This window comes from Chiloscyllium punctatum, chromosome 7, assembly GCF_047496795.1.
Source record: "Chiloscyllium punctatum isolate Juve2018m chromosome 7, sChiPun1.3, whole genome shotgun sequence".
NCBI lineage: Eukaryota > Metazoa > Chordata > Chondrichthyes > Orectolobiformes > Hemiscylliidae > Chiloscyllium > Chiloscyllium punctatum.
Genome location: NC_092745.1, coordinates 100,526,408 through 100,544,721, shown reverse-complemented (window position 1 = coordinate 100,544,721; position 18,314 = coordinate 100,526,408). Strand labels below are relative to the sequence as shown.

At 44.2% G+C, this 18,314-nt stretch overlaps 1 protein-coding gene across 1 annotated transcript in view; it reads left to right on the top strand.

Moving 5' to 3' along the window:
• urod (uroporphyrinogen decarboxylase) overlaps positions 1–18,314 on the top strand; it is a 54,921-nt gene that overhangs the window by 18,459 nt on the left and 18,148 nt on the right. The window contains exons 4-7 of the mRNA XM_072574434.1: positions 3,426–3,488; positions 4,342–4,539; positions 5,114–5,275; positions 8,412–8,549. Coding sequence (XP_072430535.1) covers positions 3,426–3,488; positions 4,342–4,539; positions 5,114–5,275; positions 8,412–8,549 — 561 coding nt within the window. The remainder of the gene's footprint in view (positions 1–3,425; positions 3,489–4,341; positions 4,540–5,113; positions 5,276–8,411; positions 8,550–18,314) is intronic.

The window sequence follows — 18,314 nt, the reverse complement described above, 5'->3', positions numbered from 1 at the left end:
CCCTCTCTCCCCCAACCCCTCTCTCCCCCTCCCCCTCTCTCCCCCTCCCCCTCTCTCCCCCTCCCCCTCTCTCCCCCTCCCCCTCTCTCCCCCCTCCCCCTCTCTCCCCCTCCCCCTCTCTCCCCCTCCCCCCCCCCTCTCTCCCCCTCCCCTCCCCCCTCTCTCCCCCTCTCTCCCCCTCTCTCCCCCTCTCTCCCCCTCTCTCCCCCTCTCTCCCCTCTCTCCCCCTCTCTCCCCCTCTCTCCCCTCTCTCCCCCTCTCTCCCCTCTCTCCCCCTCTCTCCCCCTCTCTCCCCCTCTCTCCCCCTCTCTCCCCCTCTCTCCCCCTCTCTCCCTCCCTCTCCCCCTCTCTCCCTCCCTCTCCCCCTCCTCTCCCCTCTCCCCCTCCCTCTCCCTCTCCCCTCCCTCCCTCCCTCTCTCCCCGTCTCTCTCTCTCGCTCGCTCTCCCCGTCTCTCTCTTTCCCCCCTCCCCGTCCGTCCCTCTCCCCCCCCCCCCCCGTCCGTCCCTCTCCCCCCCCCCCCCCCGTCCGTCCCTCTCCCCCCCCCCCGTCCGTCCCTCTCCCCCCCCCCGTCCGTCCCTCTCCCCCCCTCCCGTCCGTCCCTCTCCCCCCTCCCCGTCCGTCCCTCTCCCCCCCTCCCGTCCGTCCCTCTCCCCCCCTCCCCGTCCGTCCCTCTCCCCCCTCCCCGTCCGTCCCTCTCCCCCCCTCCCCGTCCGTCCCTCTCCCCCCCTCCCGTCCGTCCCTCTCCCCCCCTCCCCGTCCGTCCTCTCCCCCCTCCCCGTCGTCCCTCTCCCCCCTCCCCGTCCGTCCCTCTCCCCCCTCCCCGTCCGTCCCTCTCCCCCCCTCCCCGTCCGTCCCTCTCCCCCCCTCCCCGTCCGTCCCTCTCCCCCCCCTCCCCGTCCGTCCCTCTCCCCCCCTCCCCGTCCGTCCCTCTCCCCCCCTCCCCGTCCGTCCCTCTCCCCCCCTCCCCGTCCGTCCCTCTCCCCCCCTCCCCGTCCGTCCCTCTCCCCCCCTCCCCGTCCGTCCCTCTCCCCCCCTCCCCGTCCGTCCCTCTCCCCCCCTCCCCGTCCGTCCCTCTCCCCCCCTCCCCGTCCGTCCCTCTCCCCCCCTCCCCGTCCGTCCCTCTCCCCCCCCTCCCCGTCCGTCCCTCTCCCCCCCTCCCCGTCCGTCCCTCTCCCCCCCTCCCCGTCCGTCCCTCTCCCCCCCTCCCCGTCCGTCCCTCTCCCCCCCTCCCCGTCCGTCCCTCTCCCCCCCTCCCCGTCCGTCCCTCTCCCCCCCTCCCCGTCCGTCCCTCTCCCCCCCTCCCCGTCCGTCCCTCTCCCCCCCTCCCCGTCCGTCCCTCTCCCCCCCTCCCCGTCCGTCCCTCTCCCCCCCTCCCCGTCCGTCCCTCTCCCCCCCTCCCCGTCCGTCCCTCTCCCCCCCTCCCCGTCCGTCCCTCTCCCCCCCCTCCCCGTCCGTCCCTCTCCCCCCCTCCCCCGTCCGTCCCTCTCCCCCCCCCCCCCCGTCCGTCCCTCTCCCCCCCCCCCCGTCCGTCCCTCTCCCCCCCCCCCCGTCCGTCCTCTCCCCCCCCCCCCCGTCCCTCTCCCCCCCTCCCCGTCCCTCTCCCCCCCTCCCGTCCGTCCCTCTCCCCCCCTCCCCGTCCGTCCCTCTCCCCCCCCTCCCCGTCCGTCCCTCTCCCCCCCTCCCCGTCCGTCCCTCTCCCCCCCTCCCCGTCCGTCCCTCTCCCCCCCCTCCCCGTCAGTCCCTCTCCCCCCCTCCCCGTCCGTCCCTCTCCCCCCCTCCCCGTCCGTCCCTCTCCCCCCCTCCCCGTCCGTCCCTCTCCCCCCCTCCCCGTCCGTCCCTCTCCCCCCCTCCCCGTCCGTCCCTCTCCCCCCCCTCCCCGTCCGTCCCTCTCCCCCCCTCCCCGTCCGTCCCTCTCCCCCCCTCCCCGTCCGTCCCTCTCCCCCCCTCCCCGTCCGTCCCTCTCCCCCCCTCCCCGTCCGTCCCTCTCCCCCCCTCCCCGTCCGTCCCTCTCCCCCCCTCCCCGTCCGTCCCTCTCCCCCCCTCCCCGTCCGTCCCTCTCCCCCCCTCCCCGTCCGTCCCTCTCCCCCCCTCCCCGTCCGTCCCTCTCCCCCCCTCCCCGTCCGTCCCTCTCCCCCCCTCCCCGTCCGTCCCTCTCCCCCCCTCCCGTCCGTCCCTCTCCCCCCCTCCCCGTCCGTCCCTCTCCCCCCCTCCCCGTCCGTCCCTCTCCCCCCCCTCCCCGTCCGTCCCTCTCCCCCCCTCCCCGTCCGTCCCTCTCCCCCCCTCCCCGTCCGTCCCTCTCCCCCCCTCCCCGTCCGTCCCTCTCCCCCCCTCCCCGTCCGACCCTCTCCCCCCCTCCCCGTCCGACCCTCTCCCCCCCTCCCCGTCCGACCCTCTCCCCCCCTCCCCGTCCGACCCACTCCCCCCCTCCCCGTCCGACCCACTCCCCCCCTCTCCCCCCCTCCCCGTCCGACCCTCTCCCCCCCTCCCCGTCCGACCCACTCCCCCCCTCCCCGTCCGACCCACTCCCCCCCCCTCCCCCCCTCCCCGTCCGTCCCTCTCCCCCCCTCCCCGTCCGTCCCTCTCCCCCCCCTCCCCGTCCGTCCCTCTCCCCCCCCTCCCCGTCCGTCCCTCTCCCCCCCCTCCCCCCCTCCCCGTCGCTCTCGCTCTTTCCCAAAATGTGACCCATAGTGTTGAAATATGCCATCCTAGTCAAGAGACAACTTCCACTAACTCTGTCTACACTCATTATTTTATAAACTTCTATAAGGTTTCCTGTCAACCTCCTACATTCCTGTGGAAAAATGTTCCAACCTATCCAGCCTGCCTTTGTAACTCAAAACTTCCATGCCTGGTAACATCCTGGTAAATCTCTTCTGAATCCTCTCCAGTTTAATAACATCCTTCCTATAACTGGGTGACCAGAACTGGACTCTACTCCAGATGAGGTCTCACCAGTGTCCTGCATAACCTCAATATGACTGCCCAACTCCTATCTTCAAAGGACTGAGTAATGGAGGCCAGTGTGCCATACACCTTTGTACTCATCCTGTGATGCAAATTACAATGAATTTTGTAAGCATTTTGCCTTGCACTCCTCAGGGCAATTTGCAGGAAAACAAAGGGGAAAACCAACGTGTATACTGCATGAGAGTAGAGTGCTAATTGCATTGCAAGTGGACTCTGGGAGAACCATTATCATGGAGAACGCACACATTAATGCAGTTTGATAGTTAACAGTTTGCTTGCAGTTTGCCCATATCTATCTTAGAAACAGATAGTTCATGGACAGGAATTGACCAATGGTTATTCACCTTGCTGTAAATGTAAAACCTCATTCTACTAAATTTGTGATCATTCTTGAATTTGGGGTTGTGTGTGTCATCAGACTATTTTACTAACATCTTTTTCCTGTTTACAATATCAGCCTCTCCGAAGATTCCCACTGGATGCTGCTATCATTTTCTCTGACATTCTAGTGATACCCCAGGTAGGGCATTTGGAACACATACGTCTGTATGGAACTGTGATTCTTTCCATTTCATAAATATATAGTTATTAACCATGAAGCATTGAGGTTTTTAGATTGAGTTAGTTTTGTTTTCTTCCTTATTCCTGGTTGCGCTGTACGAATGAATAATCTGATTTTACCTCCGTTTAGACCACTCCTTAATTGAAGTATGGCAATTTCTCCCCACGTTATAATCACTTGCCCCATAGAATCTCAAACATGTCATTTATCTCTAACTCAGTACATTGCTGACCCAAAAGCAATATCATAAATTCAGTGAGATTTTATTTGTCAATTGTATTGCTACCCATGTGGCTGGGGTTCAGACAAAGATTAAAAAGCAATTTTCACTAAGCCAGAGAGTATGGTTTAACAGTGCTACCATTTGCTGATGAAGGATGCTCCTGCAAGTTTACAGAGCAGCTATTTCTTCTGTCTAAAGCAACTCCTTAGACACTGCAAGTGAGTAATGTGGTAGTGCCTCTTCCTCTGGGCCAGGAGCATGACTTTAAGTCTTGTCTGTTCCAGTAATAACTACACTGAACATAATAATTAGAAAATATCTGAACAAGAGTTCAGGTATGTTGAAGCTTTGAATCATGGGTACTATTGTCAAGTTTTTTTAACCATTTTAGATTAGTTTTGAATAACAGCTGAGCTAGTGGAGAAAAAAAATCTGGGATTTGGCTGCTGTGTACTCAGGTTTTGCCAAGCTCAAATGTGACTGCATCTGTTTATGATGTTATTAAATATAGGTAATGCTTTTCTTTTATTTCTGAACACCATATTTTTCAAATAATGAAATGCTTGGGGGGGATAAAATCTCTTTCAGGCATTGGGGATGGAGGTTACCATGGTTCCAGGAAAAGGACCAACATTTCCAGACCCACTGAACGAGCCTGGGGATCTTGTCAAGTTGCAGGAGAATGTAGATGTGGCACAGGAGCTGGCATATGTGTTCCAGGCTATAAAATTAACCCGCTACGAACTAAAGGGAAAAGTGCCTCTTATCGGCTTCTCTGGAGCCCCGGTATGTTGGGGAAAGATCCTGACATTAATGATGTTTTAATTATACCATGTTTGCACGGTGAAGGATTCAACCATGAAATTAAACCAATGAACATAGGTTTGATGTTTCAGCTGATGTGGCTTGTAGAATTTACAACTTTTATTTTATAAACTGTAAAATCCAATGTGTTGGAACCCCATAGCAGTTCAATGTGTGAATTACACGTTCCTTTATCGTTTTATGAAATATTATACCATATGTATGTTTTCCTGTGAATCCAATCAATTACAATTGAGATATTTAAGACCAGTGTCAGCTGACTTAGTCAGAAAAAAAAATCACCTTTTTAAGACCAGGTGACCAATTGGATATTGCTACATAGTATAATGATAACTCAAGTGAAATACATGACATCTATAGAATGGTATAATGTGAGTGCACACTAAACTTTCCCAGTCTTCCCCATATCACTTGGGGGAAATTTTTGTTACGATGGGTGACGCTGTAATTATTTTTAAATGCATGTAAGCCCCTGGCCTTTACTTAATCTTTCTTTACAGTAATGATTATTTAATGGTTATTTTTCTCCTTTTAGTGGACATTGATGGCTTACATGATTGAAGGAGGTGGCTCAAATACAATGGCTAAAGCAAAACGCTGGCTGTACCAGTTTCCAGAGGCTAGTCATAAGCTGCTGAAAATTCTGACTAATGTGATTGTTGACTATCTGGTGGGGCAAGTTACATCAGGTGCTCAGGTAACAAAATGGTCCTAGAATTTCCACAAAATCACTAGGCTTCCATTGCTTTTTCTCCTGTAAAGATCCTTTTCTCATTCTGAATGCAGAGACCCCTGGAGTATCTATTGTTTTTGTCTAGGAATTGATGAAAAATATTATGTGGAGACTTTGACTCATGAAAAAGCTAACTTTAGCTTCAATTGGCAGGACTAGCAATGCTACAAAACCGCCACTGGATGGCAGCATTTCACACACTCCTGAAGATCTTTTGGATCTTAAGAGCCTTATTGTTTCCTCCTGAGAGGAAAGTTGATGTTGAAACCCAAACTATTGCCTTGTATTACTTGTGTTTAATCTTAAAAATTAAACTTGTTGCAAATGGTACGCAACATAACAATTATACACCTTTGCAGCTGCAGTACCCTTAAGCTAAATAATTGTATTACTGGAGGTGATTGATCTCAATAGTGCCGTGCTTGTCTTGATTTATTTTACTGTTCTCTGAAGTGGAGCCATTTAGTACATGCGTCAAAATATTGAGGTAAAGGTACTGCAGTCATTAAACTCTTACAGAAGCAATAGTTGTTCATTGAATTGCTGATATTGTTCACATCAGCATTTTGGGAATATATTACTGATGTGCTCATCATTACATGGAGATGTATAATATGGTGAATACTGCATAGATGAAACAAACATCGAACAAAAGGATTATACAGAGTTGCAAGTGGCCAGCCAGCAGATATTGAACTTTACCATTTGGCCATGTACCGATCTGAATTGATGGGTTACCCATCTTTGTTTGGCTGCATTGCTACAGGGACATGAGTCTCTATCAGCAGGTGAATTAACAAATGTGTCTCTTGACTTACCTTTGTCTATATGGGGATATTGTCAGTCTGAGTCAGCTTCTGTCAATCACTTGATTGATCTAAGACAGTTTCTCCATTCTTGTTGTTCGTGAGTAGCTTTGATATTTTTGGCTGAACAATTTTCGAAGAATTTTGTAAAGAATTGGATTTTTAGTTGACCTATCAGACGGCATTTGAAGAATGTAAGTAGAAGCAGGAGTCAGCCATTGAGCTCCTTGGGCCTGCTCTGCCATTCACTAAGGCCATGGATAATCAGACCTTCGCTTCATCTCCACTTTATTGCCTGTTACCCATAACCCTTGTACCCCTCAAGTTCACAAAAAAAAGTGCAGAGGTAGCTCTGGCTTGTCTAGGGACCCAAAAGTGTAAACCTTTCTATTGGTTTGATCCACGGTAAAGGTTGATAGCTCCACTGCTGCATCTGATAGCAGTGGAGGTGATGACCTAGTTGTATTATCACTAAACTGATAATCCAGAGACCCAGGAAATGTTCTGGGGATCCAGGTTTGAATCTTACCATGAGAGGTGGTGGAATTTTGAATTCAATAAAAATCCAGAATTAAGAGTCTTACCATGAATCCATTCCCAATTGTTGGAAAAACCCATCTGGTTTACTAATGTCATTTACCTGGTCTGGCCGACATGTGACTGCAGACCTACAGCAATGTGATTGACTCTTAACTGTCCCTGGGGCAATTAGGGATGGGTAATAAGTACTGGTACAGTCAGCAATGTCCACCTCCCTTGAATGTAGGAGAAAGTGAGGACTGCAGATGCTGGAGATCAGAGCTGAAAAATGTGTTGCTGGAAAAGCGCAGCAGGTCAGGCAGCATCAAAGGAACAGGAGAATAAATGTTTCGGGCGTGAGCCCTTCTTCAGCCCTCATTCCTGAAGAAGGGCTGATGCCCGAAACGTCGATTCTCCTGCTCCTCGGATGCTGCCTGACCTGCTGCACTTTTCCAGCAACACATTTTTCATCCCTTGAATGTATAAAGAAAAAAGTTGCAATTACATCTCCAGTGCCATTAGATTAGGAGGAGGAAAAACAATTCACCATTATTCGTGTTTTTAAATCACATTGAGTATGCCTTACACGAGTTACGCACAGATGAACATTAGATAAGAGAAAAATTGAAGTTGATTTTTCAAATTGTCGTCTTTTGTTTTGAAATCCCTTCATAGCCTTTCCTCTCCCTAGCTCTAATCCCTGCAGCATCACCTTCAAGATTTGTCATTTGTCTAATTCAATCTCCCCTTGTACGCTTCGACCAGTACTTGTTCCACTATTGTCAAAAAGTGGAGTGCTGGAAAAACACTTCCAAGGCAGCTTCCAAGGAGCAGGAGAATCGACATCTTGAGCATAAGCTCTTCATGAGGAATGAGCTTATGCTCAAAACATCAACTCTCCTCTTCGGATGCTGCCTGACCGGCTGTCCTTTCCAACACCAAACTTTTTGACTCTGATCTCTAGCATCTGCAGTCCTCACTTTCTCTTTGTTCCACCATTGGTGGTTTTGCCTTTAGTTACCTAAGCCTCAGGCTCAAGAAATCCGTCCCTATACCTCTCCACTTCTCTACCTTACTTTTGTCCTCCATCGCACTCCATAAAATCTCCTCAATTGTTGAAGATTTTCATCATCTTGTCAAATCCCCCTTATGTGATTTCATATCATACTTTTATAATGCTCTATTAAAAGGCCTTGGAGCCTGTTACTATTGTAAAAGCACCATGTAAATTTATGCTGTTGCATGCTACAAGTAAATATCCTATCAATGCAGAACATCCAGCCTTCTGCATAAAAAGTGAACATTGACTTCCTAGTGTGGTATTAAACCACAACGAACAAAGTACTCTGGTTCAAGGCTCACTCTGTATTCAATCAACTGATTTCATGAAAGATAATTGAATGTGGTGTCCTTAGATTAGGGAGATAAAGTTAGTCAGGCTGGCTAATGTCTGGTGACGATTGTGTGATGATCAGGCCTTCATTATACTGCCTTCAACAATATCCTGCTGGCACTCATTGCCTTTACCATTTGAGGTGCCACACCCTTGATATTTAGAAGTTATTCAATGAAATAAGAATGTAAAATCTGTGGGTTATATTAAAAATGATAGATGGATGTACCTTTCTTGGAGGTTGAGAGATCATAAATTGCACAATAATTCTCAATCCCTAATGTTACTAAGCCAATCCAGAATTATTTCCAGAGTTCGTCATGTAAAAAGTCAATGTTGTTCTCCTTCCTGCTGGAATTTCTCATCGCTGTCTCTTTTATAGGCCCTGCAAGTGTTTGAATCTCATGCCGGGCATCTAGGAAATGAGCAGTTCACCGAGTTTTCGCTGACTTACCTCAGAGAGATTGCTCATCAAGTGAAGGAAAAACTGAAAGTTTTGGGCCTGGATCAAGTGCCAATGGTAAGATTCTCATCCTCTGGTACCATCTGTAGGAGACATTTACTGACGTGTCCTCCTTTGCCTCAATAACTCCTGTTTTCTTTTCCTACTTGACTCAGCCATTAAAGAATCTATTGACCTTCAACAACTGATTACACTTCTTGGTGCATTATTTGACCTGATATGTGCAGTTTTTAACTGTGTATCTTTGATAGTCTTGATAATTGCCATTGTGATTTCAAAGAGTGATCTATAACCAACATTGCTCGGCCATGTTCCATCCCCCTGTCTCTGTTCTTCCTGGGGAAGGCCTAAATATCATGCTAGTCCACTGGGCTGGTAAAAGCTTACTTGTTTAATTTCAGCCTAGTTTGGTATCCAGTCTTCAGAACACATTGAGTGTTGCATGCATGGGTTATGCTGCTATGTAAAATTTGAGCATAATCTCTTTGATTTAGGTTAGCTATTTAAAAAGTGTTGACATTAAACAAATGCACCTCACCAGCATTATCAGTTCTCATCTGTTCAAATGGGAATCCCAATAGACATCTCACCCTATCCCATATGGAAAGTAAACATTTGAGGCATCTAATCCTACTTTCATGCTGAATAACTGGTCCACAGGACTGTTTTTAATTTATCCTCTATTGTTTCCTATTTTGAAGGGGATGACGTTTACTCAGTACTGTTCAGTTGGAACACTGATAGTACTTGAGTAAATCACCAAAAAGCCACCCCTCATGTTTCAATTTTACAAGCAGGTATGCACTTAGCAGCAGAGGTGCTTAGCTTGACAGTAAGTCATAGTTTGGAACTTTATTAATCTTAAACCTTTACTCGTGCACTTGCCGATTGATCATTGAAGCCTTTCAAGCGAATGTGAAATAATGGTCTTGGAGAATGTAATCCGATAAAGTTCTGTTTGTAATGAAAATAAAGCTTGTCTGGTTGAGGATAGCGAACTGAATGTATTTGCAATATCTTTCTTTCTGCTTTGTCTGAAACAGCCAGCGAGCAGAAACGAAAAGTTTAAACCACTAAAGTAAAGGTTCCCTATTAAAATGAGCAGTCCAGTTCTGAATGCTCAAGTCTGTCCGTGTCGGTTTTTTTTTGCCTAGACAGCTGCTTTTCATTTCATTTTAAATTTATGATACACTATTAGTTACTCCCAGGAGACAATGTAGAGTAATCTATCTTCTTGATTTGAAATTCCTCAGCAATTGGCTTTTTTTTTCCTTTTCTCCTCTCACACCTTTACATATACATAAAGTGACCCCTGCACCCCTTAAAACAGTTTGGAGCTCCTCATTTAAATGCGAACGCTGATATAAAACCCAATAACAATATCAAAACCTCATCTGAACAGATGGGCTGTCACAGGAAAACCAGCTGACGCAACACTTCACACAATTTAAAAATAAAAGTTTTTTTTAAATGAGTAAGGGGAATAAGCTCTCTCTCGTAATCGAAAATGGGATTGAATTCATATCTTATATTAAACTTGTATTTGAAAAACTTAATGAACAGGTCTGCAGAGCTGCAGGTTCTCAGGATTGACATGCTGCTACAGTACTGAGCAAAGTCTTGCAGAGGCAGCAGGATTTTGTGATGGCAGTGGGTTTTTTTAACCTCGCCGCATTGTGAAGGCTTGAAATGCAGCAGAAGAAAATTTGTCTTATTAGCATTATTTTTCTAGAGTTTCCATTTCCTTTAACACAATATTTAAAGCTAACCGTTCTAATTTTAAAAGAGACTGAAAAATTTAGTTTACTTTTGGTCTGTTTTTTCTAATTTCTGATATCTCAGTAAGAGGACTCTCTCAAAAAAAAAATTCTCTGGACAGCTTCTTGCTGAATTCTTCTAGAAAATGTTAGAGTAGACACTCAAAACCAACTCAGGGAAATTGCTCAATCAGCACTTAATCTCCAGAAGGCTGCTAGATGCTTCTCTGAAATCTTGCCTTCCTTCTGATATGACTTAGTTTGCCAAGAGATTCTCCACACTAACATCCTGTCTCCTTATCTTCTCACCTCGAGTTCTGCATCTTCAATTCAACTGGATGGTTCCAGCTTCTATCCACCTTCAGCTCAACCTATCTATGCGGTTGTAATTATTATGATCTAGTGGTTCTGATTATTATAGGGTAATATCCAGCTTGATGTCAGACCTGGACAAGTACAATCCCCAGCGGACACCTAGGCAGGTAGATTGTAATGTTTATTATTCCCAAAGTGATCTTTGACTAAAATAGAAGGATGCAAGGTTGCATTCCTTAACAACAAAACACAACAAAAGTTTATTAACAACGAAAATGAAGATAAATAAGAAAAAACATTCTCTTCCCTTATAATATAATCAAAGATTTCTAAACACAGTAAAAATAACCCAGCCACTTTTTTATAGATTGAACTGAAACAATAATTTTGTATCAGAATCAGTACAGTGTGACAAAGCTTACAAACATTGTTGCAATTTTAAGAACATCCAGTACTATATCTCGGTGCTACATTAGAGACATGCTAAAATTAAGTTTCATTTCTATCAAGGGTCATACTTGAGGTGGATCACAGATTGGCTTAGAAGTATAGGCAAAGAGTGCTTTAAAATTTGCCTCCTACCCAGTGGAATTTGGTCACCAGTGGAATGCATCTGGATTTGGTACTGAGTCTCGTGTCTGGAATTGAAAATTAATGTCAGTAACAATGACCATAAAGCTATCAATTGGCGTAAATACCCATGTGATTTATTGATGTCTTTTTGGGAAGAAACTCTGGCGTCCGTACCCTGGCCCATGCCATTTGCAACCTCAGACCCTCAGCAAAGTGGTGAACTCTTAAACAGTGGTTGGCGAGGCCATTTGAGAAGGTAGTTTAAGGGCTATTTTGAGATTGACAGCACCACCCACATCCCATAAAATAACTTTGTGCATCATGTCGCAGTGTAATATGAACCAGTGTTGGAACGAGGGTAGATCTTTCAGCACCTGAATCTATTGAGGTATCAGCTAAACATAATAGAAGATGCAAGAGATTTGGGAGTTTTTCAGACTGCTCCAGTATTAGGTGGTTGCGGGTGAATCAGATGCCTGGCTGACTTTATTGCCCGGATCAGATTTAATGGAGGGGGTTAATAGATGAGGAAAAAAAAACGGGTGATTTGGCGATAGGGGATGGAAGAAAAGCTGCTCAGTGGAATGTAAGAGTCCTTCTGGATATATAACTAAAATTGGCAGATTGTTCAGTGTATAAGGACTACGGGGCACCCTTTTGATACTAACAGCTCAAGCAGGATATGTTGATTCTGGAGAAGTTAAAGAGACAGACAATGAGGATGATCCCTTTCCTAAATGCAATGAGATGTAGACAGAATGTGCAGGCCTTGCTTTAGATTCATTGGAGGAGCATGGTCTGAGTAGGGATCTGATTTAGGTCTTTAAAATGAAGCTTACGTTATCGATTATGTGATGAAATTGAGAGAAAATGTGTGTTAATATTGTTTACTGGAAGATGTTAAATATATTGGTTTGTCATTAGCCATTAGCTTTTAAAAACCACAATACCCATGATTCCAAGTGAGAGGATTATATTAGAGGAGCATTCAGTTTGGAGGGAGAACCGTCCACATTCTGACTTTCATTTTCAGTCTGGGCTTGGAAGTCATTCCAGAGAGAAGCTATAATCAATCTCTCAAGTGCTGAGAAGTCTTTAATGAAGTAACATATTATAAGCAGCATTCCTAAGAAATATTTTTAAAGTAATAAAGTTACCTTAGAATAAGTTATTATTAATCTCAGACCACTAACAAGGGCAAGACTTAAACAATTAATGGTAGGGTTTGGACAGTGTTGTAGTACAGAGAGCTCTAAGGGTTCAAGTACATAATTCTTTGAAAATTATGTCACAGGTAGACAGGGTGGTTAAGATGACCTTTATTGCTCAGACCTTTGCATTTTGGAGCTGGGACGTCAGTTTGAGGTTTTACAGGACGTTGGTGAGGGCTCTTCTGGAATACTGTGTGCAGTTCTGGTCGCTGTTATAGGAATGATATTGTTAAATTGGAGTGGGTTCAAAAATTATTTACAGGATTTGGTCAGGAATGAGGGTTTGGGTTATAAAAATAGGTTGGGAATTTTTTTTCACTGGAGCATAAGACATTGAGGGGTGCCCTTTTTATAGAGGTTTATAAGTTCGTGAGGGGCAGAGATCAGGTGATTGGGGGAGGTGATGGCTTAGTGGTATTATTAAAGGACTGTTAATCCAGAGACCCAGTGATGTTCTGGGGACCTGGGTTCAAATCCTGCCACAGCAGATGGTGGAATTTGAATTCAATGAGAAAATATCTGGAATTAAGAGTATAATGATGACCATAAATCCATTGCCAATTGTCAGAAAAACCCATCTGCTTCACTAATGTCTTTTAGGGAAGGAAACTATCCTCCTTCCCTGGTCTGGCCTACACATCACTCCAGACCCACAGCAATGTAATACTCACTTACCTTTCCCTTCTGGACAATAAATGCTCGCCTAGTTAATGCCCACATCCCATGAAAGAATTTTTTTAAAAATGGCAAGTGTCCTTTCCCTCGGGTGGGAGAGTTCAAAACTAGAAGGCATATTTTTAAGGTGAGAGGAGAAAGTTTTAACAAGGACATCAGAAGCAACTTTTTAAAAATAGTCTTTTATGGAATGAACTGCCGGGGAAGTGGTGGATGCAACATTGAAAAGACATTTGGATAAATGAGTGAGAAAGGTTGAGATAGATAAGGGCAAAATGCAGGCCCGTGGGATTAGGTTTAGTGTAGGGACATGGTCAGCGTGGGCTAGTTGGACTGAAGGGTCTGTTTCCATGCTGTATGACTGACTCTATGACACTATAACTAGAATGTTGCGATGCAGTCAGTGGAAAAGACTGAAGTTTTTATGAAGGAAAGGAATTGAGATTGATTCTGAGGTAGTATAGCAGCACTTGAAGGAAGCAAAGTCAGGAGCATAATAATCAATGTACATTTTCCACATTACGGTATTTATTATTCCTCAGACTACCATTGCAATAAATCATGACTGATCTGCTTCTCTGCTCCATTTTCCTGAACATTAACTTTGATTCACATCTTTGTAATTAAAATGCTGCTAAGTTCCATCTTGAAAATTTCAATTGAGTTAGGATCCATAGCCTTTTGGAAGAGAGAATTTGCTATTTCCATGACAATGTTTCTTTTGTTATAAGTGCACCTTCATTATATTCCTGAGTAGCCTTGCTTTTTATTTAATGTTGTGGTTCCTTGTTCTGAATTCTTCCACCAAAGGAAAATAACTTCCCTACATCTGCTCTTTCTCATATGTTCACTGTTTTAAATAGGAGAAATAGATACATGCTCTTCCAATCATCTGTCACTTACCTACCTGCTCTTCACTGAAATAATGAGAATATTTACCAGAGCAGCATCTACGTCCTATTCTATTCCATCAAAAATAAATAAGTTCGTCCTTAGTGTTTTTATATTTTGATCACCTTGATATAGATCTTGAGGTATTTAGGCAAATTGTTTGAATTTTTGTTTTATTTACTGAACAGTCGAGGCAACTAGAAACTGTTGCATTGTTTAATTCTGTTTAAACATCCTGCAAAAATCTATATTTGTTCTTTCCCTAAACTCTCAATCCCAAATAAGTCACAATGCCCACACACATCCCATGAATGAATAAAAGCGTGTATCACCATTATTTTAAGGTAGAACTATCTACGTCCAGTTTAGCTTGCCTGACGTTTATTTTGTTTGCATCAGTGAACAATTGTGTAAAACATGATGATTAAAAAAAATTGCTGAGATCTCTTTGATATGATGTACCTATGAGATTTTGTGACTTTATTTATACTTGATTTTGTTTCTTTTCTCCTTCCACTTACCTTCCTCCATCAATCAGCTAGCAGGTTTATAAGAAATATTCTGTATTTTCCACTGTTTAGATTGTAGAAAGAAGGGTACAACATGGAGAGGAGGCAAATGTATAATGAAAGGATATATCATGCATGATATGATGAGAAAGGTATTGTTCCACTTTGAAGTTTCAAACAGGCCTTGGGTCTCATTTTGATTTATAAACATTTTCTAGATTTTTTTTACAGCTTTCCATTGCCTCATTTGACTGTTATTACCTCACCCTTTTTGATCTGAGATTTTACATTGCTTCCCTGAATTACATACGTACACTACTCTTAACCTTTCTGACTGAATTCTGTTCTTTTGTTTTTTTTTCTCTGTACTTCCTTTTCACATTTTCTTTCCTTTCTTTATTTTGTTATTTTCATATTTCAGATTGTAGTTAATGTTTTTTTCTCTTTTTACCCAGTTTTGTACAGTTTGCTATTTATTTCTAGATCTATATTTCTTTTCTTTACAGCCTATGTTACCTCACATTTTAGGACAACCATCACATTGTTAAACTCAGTCCTGCAGAAGGGTTACTCAACCCGAAACGTTAACTCTGACTTCTCTCCACAGATGCTGCCAGACCTGCTGAGATTTTTTAGCAATTTATATTTTTGTCAGGATGCTACTCATTTGGCCTGTCAAGTGCATAGTATAATATATACATATAAATTGGTTCAGATTCTGCGAGTGGCTAATGTAGAGAGGGTGACCTTTTGTGTCTATCTGAACTCTTCTGCACAAGCAAATTGATGAAATCATTCTTTGGCCGTTGGTACAATAGTTGTGGAGTTAGTTTGGAGAAGTTTTGACTTGAGTTTTAGTCAAGTCCTGCGAGTTCCATATTTTATAAGCTATGAATGGCGGCCTAGGTAATAAGGTGACATGAGGAAATATTTTCTGAAATTAATGCAACATGTTCATTTGTGGCTTTCAGAATGACAGTTGGATAAATACATGAAGGGGAAGAATTTTCAAGGAGAAAACTTGATTGCTACACACGAGAGTCAACATAGGCTCAATAGGAATGGCTGCCTGTGGTATATCATTCTGTGAATAGTTGGCCTATAACTGATTAGACATTAAGAAACTTCTAGGATTTACGAAAGTGAAGGGAACTCTTTTCTGTGTTTGGTTGATCTTACATTCAATAAGCTGAAAGGACCTCAATCGCCATTTAAAAACCCAGGTTTGTTTTTAAGTGAGATTTTTTTTAGCCCATTAATTATTTGCTTATTTTTATATACTTTGTCAAGCTGAAATCTTGACCTTTAAGTGTCTGACAGAACTACTTCACACGGAGATGTAGCTGTAAATACAGCAAGCAACTCCAGAGACAGAAAATTAGCCCAAGAAGGAGATCAATTAAAGTGCTAGGAAGTAACGGAATGAGTTTTTGAGGCAACAGAAACTGACTAAAATGATCACCTAATATATTATTTGTAGGAAGTGTTACTGCGGGCAGCCAAGATTGATTGATTGAAATACGGTTGAGGTTGGAAGGTAGTTCTAAATACCTGTGCTTCCCTTTTGCAGTTGGACATTTTTACTTAATGAGATTAGACTCCCTTCACACTCTCAGCCATTCAGTAATCTGTTAGTATATATTCAGTGCTGAATTTTTGTGACCAACTGCAAATTATTAGGTTTCAACTGCCACTAATGAAATTTTGAATCATTTTGGGTGAACATTGTCAACATCTGTCTTGATAACATCTGCATGCACATAATAATTAAAAACAAATTTGGGGGAAAAGGGCTCTTTTGATATAGTGGTGGTATCCCTGGGCCAGAAGGTCTGAATTCAAGCCTTACCCACCCCAGGCATGTCACAGCATGTCTGGACAGGTTGAGGCAGAATACACCATTGATTTATAACTAATAGCTTAGATTGATTTTACAACTGTAATTTCTTTTGAAAGTTCAGGTGCAGCAATAAAACAAATGAACATTGCCATTATAGTTTGCAATGTCATCTGACCCTGCTCAATTTAGATTGTAGTTTGGTATTATTTCAACTACGAATTCTGTATTTGCTTAATTTCAATACTGTGAAGAAAATTGAAGAGTTATGAAATTTACTTTTGTGTCGCTTTGTTACAATTCCACATGAAATTTCCATAAAGTAGTGATAGACAGGATGCAACCTTATTGGGTTGCTTTGTGTTGTTACGAACATACAATAATAGAAACAAAGCGAAAATATATGGGAAAAAAAGCAGGAGTAGGCCATTCAGCCCTTGAGCCTGCTCCACCATTCAACAGGATCATTGCTGATATGAATATAACCTTGCAATCTGCATTCCTGTTTATCTTAATGACCTTTCAAGCCCTTTCTGTAAAAATATTCAAGGACTTTGCTTCTACCATCTTCCTTGGAAGAGAGCTCCAAAGATTGTTGACCCTCTGAGAGAGATTTTACCTTGTGGTTTAAATGGGTGACACCTAGTTCTAGATTTTTCCATAAGAACAATCACATTTACCCTGTCAAGGCTGTTCAGATATAATATGTTTTAATATAGTCCCCTCTTCAATCTCTGCAACTCCTCACCATTTAGATATTTTTTTTTGTTCTTTTTCCACTTCTGAGCATTCCAACTTTTTCTGCTGGAGTAAACTTGTCACGGAGGTGGGCGAGGGGTATGGGTTGGCATGGAAATAAATTGGGAAATGGAAGGGTAGTGAGGGTTAAATGTTTCTAATGCAAATGGGACAAATTCCATGAGAATGGAAGCAAGCCTTTTAACTAGTTCACCTGGGCATCTGCTTGGCCTGTGGTTGCCTACATTGTACACAAGGATTGGCAAGCCAAACCTGATCCTTTTTGCTGCCAAACCACAGCAAAAATAAATTGGGTTTGCCAAGTTGGGAAATTTTCTGACTCAAGCCACCTTCCCTGCTAGCACACATCTGACCTTCAAAGTTTCTATTCCCCCCACCCACACTTATGCTTACTCACTTCGTTGGTTATAAATATATATAATGATATTCTCTACCTTGATTACTAAATTACCTTGCATTCATACCCTCTATTAGTCATACCCTCTATATAATGCTTTTGCTTTTAATGTTATAAAAATTCATTCTGTTCCATTATATCGTCTTCTAACCTTTCTTTGCATTTCCTTTCTAATCTCACTTTTCATTTTCCAACTATGTTTTCCATTGGTTGGACTTGCCTACATACTATTAAAATGTGGTGTTGAATTAGTTTCATGGCATCTGGTCTGCATGGTGGACAGTAAATTTTTCTCTTCCTCGTGTGATCTTTTTTCACCTCATTAATTATGCAACTGAAACATCACATTCTTTTTTTTTGTTGGGAATTTCATGCCAAGCGAGGTGGAAGTGCTCACCACTAGCCATACCTTCCTACTAATATGCCTCTGGCACCAGCTGCTCACCACTTCAGATGCTGCAAGCCAGGAAATAACTGTCAAACTTCAGTGCTTGACCCTGAACATATCTTATAGAAAAAACACTCTCTAGTTCCCTGGTTTCAAGACAGATCTGAAGGTATTGGTAGTCGGGGTGATGTTGAGGAGGACAGTCCTCTATTTTGGGCTGACTGTCTGAGGAGGCCATGCAAACAGATGTAGCCACCCTATGCATAGGTCAGTGTTGTGTCCTGAGTGAAAAGGGACTCCTAACTGTGCTGTAAGAAGGCTAGGGAACCCTTATGTGCTGCAAAGGCGAGTGCCACTATTTTCTCTCTGCTACCTCTCACTCACGGGCCAGCCAAACATACACTGTCTATCATTGCGCACCCCTCTCACTATGGCTGATGGAATGCACCACTCAGAATTGCATGAATATTGTCCAATCACAGAATACAGGAGTTGTCTAATTCCCTTTCT